The 8,524-nt window shown below is 34.8% G+C and overlaps 1 protein-coding gene across 8 annotated transcripts in view; it reads left to right on the forward strand.

Moving 5' to 3' along the window:
• Nucleotides 1–2,945, forward strand: part of LOC128217192 (IQ motif and SEC7 domain-containing protein 2-like) — a 99,588-nt gene extending 96,643 nt beyond the window's left edge. For all 8 annotated transcript variants that reach the window (XM_052924152.1, XM_052924157.1, XM_052924155.1 and 5 more), the window contains exon 13: nucleotides 6–2,945. In XM_052924152.1, coding sequence (XP_052780112.1) covers nucleotides 6–209 — 204 coding nt within the window. In that variant the 3' untranslated portion in view covers nucleotides 210–2,945. The remainder of the gene's footprint in view (nucleotides 1–5) is intronic.
• Nucleotides 2,946–8,524: the final 5,579 nt, after the last annotated feature.

Raw genomic sequence — 8,524 nt, forward strand, 5'->3', positions numbered from 1 at the left:
TTCAGCACTCCGGCAGCACAGGAAGTGCTAACAGTACCGAGATGTCGTTTGGCAGTCAAGGAAGTCAGTCAAGCCTGATGAAGGGGCTGGCTCTCACGGCCTCGACCGTGACGAGCACATCCAAGATGGCAGTTCCAGGCCAGTCCCGGGGAAAGGGGAGCAGCTCAAATCTGAAGTCACGCCCAGTACCAGAGGGGACTGAAGTGTGAACGAGCTAATTAGTTGACCTTTCACATGTTAGGGTTAACCTCACAATATTCAGGTTGACATTTGACCTTAAGGTCAAGTCAACCTTTGAGATCAGGGTTGAATGAGTGTTCAGAGTTTCCCGTTGACCTTTGAGATCAGAGTTGACCTCGGAAAGGCTTAACTAAAGTGTTGACTTTTAAGAAAAGGTAACTTCCCAGGTTTCCCTGTCTCTGTACTTGAAATTTGACCTTGGGAGTGCATTTTGACCTTGAGCATCATTTATGACCTTTAGAGAACATGTTGACCTAGCGCATCATGGCTGACCTTGAAAGTACATGTTGACCTTGAGCATTATGGTTGACCTTGGAAGTACATGTTGACCTTGAGCATCATGGTTGACCTTGGTAGTACATGTTGACCTTGAACATCATGGTTGACCATGGTAGAACATGTTGACCTTGAACATCATGGTTGACCTTTGGAGTACATGCTGACCATGAGCATCAATTTTGGACTATGGAGTTGGTGTTTGTGTTTAGGATTGGCACATAGACATTTTGGAATCTATTATGACATGCGGATATATCTCAATTTTATAGTGCAAGAACTGCTACTACTAACTGTGAAAACAAGTGAAAGGATTGTTCATTGTAATTTTGACATAAAAAATGGTAACAAAAATAACAAGCAGGTCAATACTCAAGATGTTTTACATATCTGCATTCTTTGTACTTTATTGACACTTTATTTTGGGATCAAAAGAAAAACATTAGTTTGTTTGAAATGTCATTTTAAATGTGATCAAGTAAAATACATGAGTAAATCATGGGCATATAATATAACAGCTTCTTATTATATTATATTATGGGTTAAAACAAGTATGATATAAGTAATTGAGTAATCATATGTTATAAAGTTGGTGTGTCAGATTTTAGTAAATTTCTTAAAAGAATAGAAATGTTGATAGGAGCAACTAGAATATAATTCAAGTACCGTAACATTTTGTATGTGATAAAATATGTTTTGTGCAATGAATTGTGGTGAAAATGTTGCTATGTATCTTATTGGTATTATACACACATGTACTTTATTCAAATAAAACAACTTTGATGCTTTCAGTTATAAAACTTGAAATTGAGTTTTATAGTATACTGTCATGTTATAACATGCATGTTTACATGTATATTGATTTACCTGTAACAGTTGATTTGATATATAATATGTTCCTGCAAAATGTCACCTGATTTATGACGAAATCCAGGTCCAAGTTCTGTCAGAATTTTTCTTCTCAAACTATTATTAAATGCCAGCCATTTGTCTCTTGATTTTGTTGAAAGTTAGTGTTCGGTCAACTTGTGACCATTTTGGAAACATTTATAATATTCTTTACTATGTACACAACCATAACTGTGTAATATTTATCAGAGTGTCATCAAAATATTATATATACATGGATCATCTCTGTATGAAAAATCCTAATGACATGTACAATCATGTATACTCTGAAACTTGCATGGAACACCATGGAATGGAATTATTTTTAATGATAAATTAAATGGTGTGTATCATTGTAACAGTTCATACAGACATGAATCATTCAAAGAGTTCATATGGACAAGAATTGTTGTATATGGACAAAATTTGTTGCATGAGTTCCTATTGCACCAGTTCAAATGAACTAGAATCATTCAAAGAGTTCAATTGGACAAGAATCGTTTCAAGAGTTCATGTTGCAAGAGTTGACAAGGACAAGAATAGGGAGTCACTGAATCATTCAAAGAGTTCAATTAGACAAGAATCGTTTCAAGAGTTCATGTTGCAAGAGTTGATAAGGACAAGAATTGGAAGTCACTGAATCATTCAAAGAGTTCGATTAGACAAGAATCGTTTCAAGAGTTCATGTTGCAAGAGTTGATAAGGACAAGAATTGGAAGTCACTGAATCATTCAAAGAGTTCAATTAGACAAGAATCGTTTCAAGAGTTCATGTTGCAAGAGTTGATAAGGTCAAGAATTGGAAGTCACTGAATCATTCTAAGAGTTCATTTGGACAAGAATCATTGTAAATGTACATGTTGCAAAAGTTGTTATGGACAAGAATCGAAAGTCACGGAAATAATCAACTTTGCCTGTACCAGAATCATTGTGTTAACTCATAATTAATACATATTCAGGACCAATATCTTATTGTTTATTAATTGTGTATATTATTTTGTTGTATATATATTTTCTTCTGCTATTTAAGTCATACAATTTATAGTAAACTTATAACACAAATTTTGGTGGCTGTATGACCCACCAGTGAACATGTGCAATCAAATATGTGTATAGTTTTCATGTACAGTGTATATAATTATTTCCGTAGCCAACATATAGTTATGCTTCACTTTTATACAACCATACATAAGAGGACATTTTAGTCAAAATTTTAACACTTATTTATAACATGGCCTGCACGTTCTTAGCATTTTAAAATTTGAAATTGTTCAAAGTTGCCGTACTTTCAAATGTTAATGAACTCTACTACAAACATATTTCGTAAATCATTTTATGATTAAAATTGTAACTTGTTAAGTTATTTTATTGGAACATGTTTGTCTTGGACCTATACAATTGTATGTTTTACTGGCGTGCTTCGTTTTGTATAACTGTGTTAATGTAAATATATAAACACTTTTACTTATTTTGTTTTTCCATAGAGATGGAAATTCATACTAGAATCTGTTACGATGAAGAGCAATACAGAATGAAAGATAATTTGTTTTGTCCTATTTAATCCATAATGAAGAATAAGCCTGGCTTTCTCCTACCAGAAGTGTTTGATTTATTTAACTTACACAACGCTGGTTGTCTTTAAACAGTCCTATCAACCAATGAAGGTATTAAATTTTATAAAATAACTTTTGACCACATCTGACAAAAAAGGCAAGTGACGAAACAGAGTGAGGATCCCATTTGAGTCATGTGTATACCAATGGCATCAATGGTTTCATTGGAAGAAAAATACATTGTGTTCACATTTTCCGTGTCTCCTGTAAAGCCATGTGGCACACACATGGAAAACTTAGTCAGGTAGCCATGTTGTCAGTAACATTTGTTTCTTGTCAACAATTTTAAGAGATTAGTTTTGTGTTCAAATTTGGCATCATGGTCAGGAGATGACAATTGATTTTGTGGTCAAAAGATCAAAGTCGTCATGTTGACCTTTACTAGAAAAATTATAGGCACTTCCATTTCTGATCAATATCTTCAATGACTTGGTGTAGAGTTTTTCAAACATGGTAGATGACCCCTATTGATTTTTGGGTCAATAGGTAAAAAAAGTCATGTCCTTGACAAGAATAATTTCTGGTACTTTTCTTTCTGATTTATCTTTTGAACGACTTTTGAAGAGTCTTCAAACTTGGTATGCACATTGGTCATGGACAGTAGATGACCCCTATTGATGTTGGGTCAATAGGTCCAATGTCACGGTGATCCTTCCTGGATAGCTCTTTAGTTTCTGATCAACTTTGTGTACGAGTCTTCAATACTGGTCTGCACAATGGATATGATCAGTTGATGATTCTTATTGAATTCAAAGGAAAAGGTCATGATGACCTTTACTAGACAAGTTATGGGTAATCCCTATTGGGAAACACATGCGGTATGTGGATTTCTTGTTTTAAAATGGATGAAAACATTTTTAGCTCGACTATTCGAAGAATAAGGAGAGCTATACTACTCACCCAAGCGTCTGCGTCAGCGTCACCCCTTGGTTAAGGTTTTGCGTGCAAGCACACATAGGTTAATATCTCAGCAACTACTTGAGGTATTGCATTGAGACTTTATACAATGGTACTCAACCATCCAACCTACTTAATTAACCAAGTTTGATAACTCTACTTTGCATTTAATGCCAATAATAGGCCTTTATTATTTGACTTAGAAATTCTGGTTAAGGTTTTGCGTGCAAGCACACATATGTTAATATCTCAGCAACTACTTGAGGTATTGCATTGAGACTTCAAACAATGGTATTCAATCATCCAACCTACTTAATTAACCAAGTTAGATAACTCTAGTTTGCATTTAATGCCAATAATAGGCCTTTATTATTTGACTTAGAAATTCTGGTTAAGGTTTTGTGTGCAAGCACACATAGGTTAATATCTCAGCAACTACTTGAGGTATGGCATTGAGACTTTATACAATGGTACTCAACCATCCAACCTACTTAATTAACCAAGTTTGATAACTACTTTGCATTTAATGCCAATAATGGGCCTTTATTATTTGACTTAGAAATTCTGGTTAAGGTTTTGCGTGCAAGCACACATATGTTAATATCTCAGCAACTACTTGAGGTATTGCATTGAGACTTCATACAATGGTATTCAATCATCCAACCTACTTAATTAACCAAGTTAGATAACTCTAGTTTGCATTTAATGCAAATAATAGGCCTTTATTATTTGACTTAGAAATTCTGGTTAAGGTTTTGTGTGCAAGCACACATAGGTTAATATCTCAGCAACTACTTGAGGTATTGCATTGAGACTTGATACAATGGTACTCAACCATCCAACCTACTTAATTAACCAAGTTAGATAACTTTAGTTTGCATTTAATGCAAATAATTGCCCTTTATTATTCGACTCAGAAATTCTGGTTAAGGTTTTGCATGTAAGCACACATAGGTTAATATCTCAGCAACTACTGGATGAATTGCATTGAGACTTTATAAAATGGTACTCAACAATCCAATCTACTTAAATAACCAAGTAAGATAATTTGCATCAAATTCAAATAATGGCCCCTTTTTATTCAACATAGAAATTCTGGTTAAGGTTTTGCATGTAACCACTTTTAAGTCAATGCTTCAGCAAATACATCATGTATTGCATTGAAACTTTACACACAGGCTCCCAACCATTTAACCTTCTTATTTAATTAAGTAAGATAACTCTGTCTTTCATATTATATAAATTTTGCCCCTTTATTATGCGACTTAGAAATTCTTTTATTATTACACTTAAAAATTCTGGTTAAAATTTTGCATGTAACCACATTTATGTTAATATCTCCGCATATCATGTAATGCATTGAAATCTAATCTAACAGTGATCCATGCATATTTTGCTAAAACTTTTCAATCCTTACACCGAAAAGCGGCGGAATAGTCGAGCATGCTGTCTCTATGACAGCTCTTGTTTTATATTATGTTGAAAGAAGATTTGAAAGCATGCAGTTGCTAAAGCTTTTAACTGTGATTGGGCAAAACCTCATTAATACCGGTATAGCTATACAATAAAACAAGAGAGCCCTGATGGCCTTTTAGGCTCATCCCAGTAAATGGTTCAGGTTCAGCAGAGGAACATCTCTGTGCAATTATTATTACTATTAGCCCCTATGGCCAAGTTTTTTTAAAGGGGCTGTACTCCGTATGATAAAATAGCGAAAAAAAGGGAAATATGTTGAAAACTGACATAAACTTGGCATCTATGTGTACAATGCATTGAAACTGAAGTACCACATTATTTTGTATTTTTCCATTAAAATAGATTACTGGGTATGTCAACCAGGTAGAATTAATTCCTTATGCGTGATTGGCTAGTCGGTGTTATCAGGTGACATTACCAAGGTAGGTTTATAGCTTAATTATGTCACCCAATAAGAGAAAGCCGTCGTAGCTCAGTGGATACGACACTGGACTGCAATTTTGGCGACACTGGTTCTAACTGGGTCTCCGACAGCATTTTTTTTGGTACTTTTTAGCTCACCTGACTGTTAACACTCTAGAGGTCACAATTTTGGCAAAATCTTAATGAAACTTGGTCAGCATGTTACCTTCAATGAAATCTTGGACGAGTTCGATATTGGGTCATCTGGGGTTAAAAACTAGGTCACCAGGTCAAATTTAAGGAAAAGCTTGTTAATACTATAGAGGTCACATTTATGACTGTATCTTCAGTAAACTTTGTGAGAATGTTAATATTAATAATTTCTAGGTCAAGTTCGAATCTGGGTCATGTGCGGTCAAAAACTTGGTCACCAGGTCAAATTGAAGGAAAAGCTTGTTTACACTCTTGAGCTCACATTTATGAATGTATGTTCTTGAAACATTGTCAGAATGTATATGTTGAATAGCTCTAGGCCAAGTTCGAATCTTGGTCATGTGCGGTCAAAAACTAGGTCATCAGGTCAAATTTAAGGAAAGCTTGTTTACAATCTAGAGGTCACATTTATAAATGTTTCTTCATGAAAGTTCGTCAGAATGTTTATATTAATAATCTTTAAGTCAAGTTTAAATCTGGGTCATGTGCGGTCAGAAACTAGGTCATTAGGTCAAATCATAGGAAAAGCTTGTTAGCACTCTAGAAGTCACATTTATGATTGTATGTTCCTGAAACTTAGTAAGAATGTTAATATTAATAAGCTCTAAGCCAAGTTCGAATCTGGGTCACGTGCGGTTAAAAACTAGGTCACCAGGTCAAATTTAAGGAAAAGCTTGTTAACAATCTAGAGGTCACATTTATAACTTTATCTTCATGAAAGTTAGTCAGAATGTTTATATTAATAATCTCTTAAGTCAAGTTTGAATCCCGGAAATGTGTGGTCAAGAACTAGGTCATTAGGTCAAATCATAGGAAAAGCTTGTTAGCACTTTAGAGGTCATATTTATGACTGTATGTTCATGAAACTTAGTCAGAATGTTTATTTTGATTAGATCTTGGCCAATTTCGAATCTGGGTCATGTGCGGTCAAAAACTAGGTCACCAGGTCAAATAATAGGAAAAGCATGTTAACACTCTAGAGGCCACATTTATGACCATATGTTCATGGAACTTAACAATTTTCATGTTTATATCCAACCATAACAAGAACAGAAAATAAAAATGTACAACCAATGACAAGTACACAATTCCTTTCTAAGGTAGCAGATCACTAGACTGACATTTCAAATTATCTAAAATTGTATTACCCTCAAAAATGTATTACCCTCAATTATAATAATTAACATGTAGCATTGAAAACTAGTCCTAAACTTGTTTTAATTTAATTAAGTCCCCGTTGCACTTTCCATCGCCCTGAAAAACACTTATTCCCTCCCCCTGTCACAATTGCCCTCCCCCTGAAAACACTTATTTCACACTTGAATGAGATCAGGTGAGAGATACAGGGCCTTCAGGGCCCTCTTGTTTAATTTATTTATCTTGAATTTTGGCCTTGTATAATTGAGATGTTAGTTGAGCTTTTCAATTGAAACCGTAAAATGAAATACATGTATGATTCATCTTCCATAAACATATACTGGTCATGCGATAAAACGTGTGTCAATTTTAACCCGAAAATGAAACCAGGTCATTAGTATGACGTTTGTCGTTGTACTGTCAAAAATGTCATTTTTGTATACAAATAATACTCGATTATTTAAAAGACTATGGAGTACGTTTCCTAAGTCACACCTACCACTTATAAATGTGGGAGATCATAAAAGATTTCCCCGACCAATTGTCAAACCCAGGACCTCTTGGTAGGCAGGGCTACACTGCATCTGATTCATCAAGATAATATAAACATTGATATTGAAAATTTACATCAGGGTTGGTGTATGTAGGGTCAAGGTCAAGGTCACTATTACTAAAAATAGAACAAAGATCGGTCGGTATTAGGTGACATAAAATAGGACGGACCTACCCAGCAAACAATTGACATTGGAAAGACGTTGAAACGTTAGAAACTGACGTTGGATATATATGTTGTATATTGGTTAAAAATAAAAGTTTTTAAGACGTCAGAATCACGACGTTGAAACAACGTCTCAAGTTATAGTCCTCAAATTTGTTTTAGGTTGTCCGTGGCCAATCGATGTATCCTATTTATTGTGAGAAAATTGTGTCTAAGGGTCAAAGTAATCATTATACTGATCATAGAAATTTTGTCCAAGTAGTAACTGGATAAGGCCTGCACCGACTGTCAAAAAATGCCGAGGAGGTTGGACCAACTGATGACCCATATTGAATATGAGGTCATCAGGTCAAATCAGCTGGCATTTCGGTCCATGCATATTTTATCCAATTGTCCATATACTTCTGACAACAAGTTGCTTAAAAGTAGGTCCATATTCATTGACACTATCACTTGTGTAAAACTCTGGTATCTTGTCTTCCTTTTTAAAGTTATGTCATGCTCCATTTTACATTGTATTCACCTACTTTTATATGATAGAAGAAAAAGCAAGTACAGTCCCTGGCCAAGCAAGGGACCAGCAAAACACCCCCAACGGGTACAGAACTGGAGAAAAGTACATCTTCGTTAATAGTGGTATGTATCGTTATGTCGCATTATTTCAC

This window comes from Mya arenaria, chromosome 14, assembly GCF_026914265.1.
Source record: "Mya arenaria isolate MELC-2E11 chromosome 14, ASM2691426v1".
Taxonomy (NCBI): Eukaryota; Metazoa; Mollusca; class Bivalvia; order Myida; family Myidae; genus Mya; species Mya arenaria.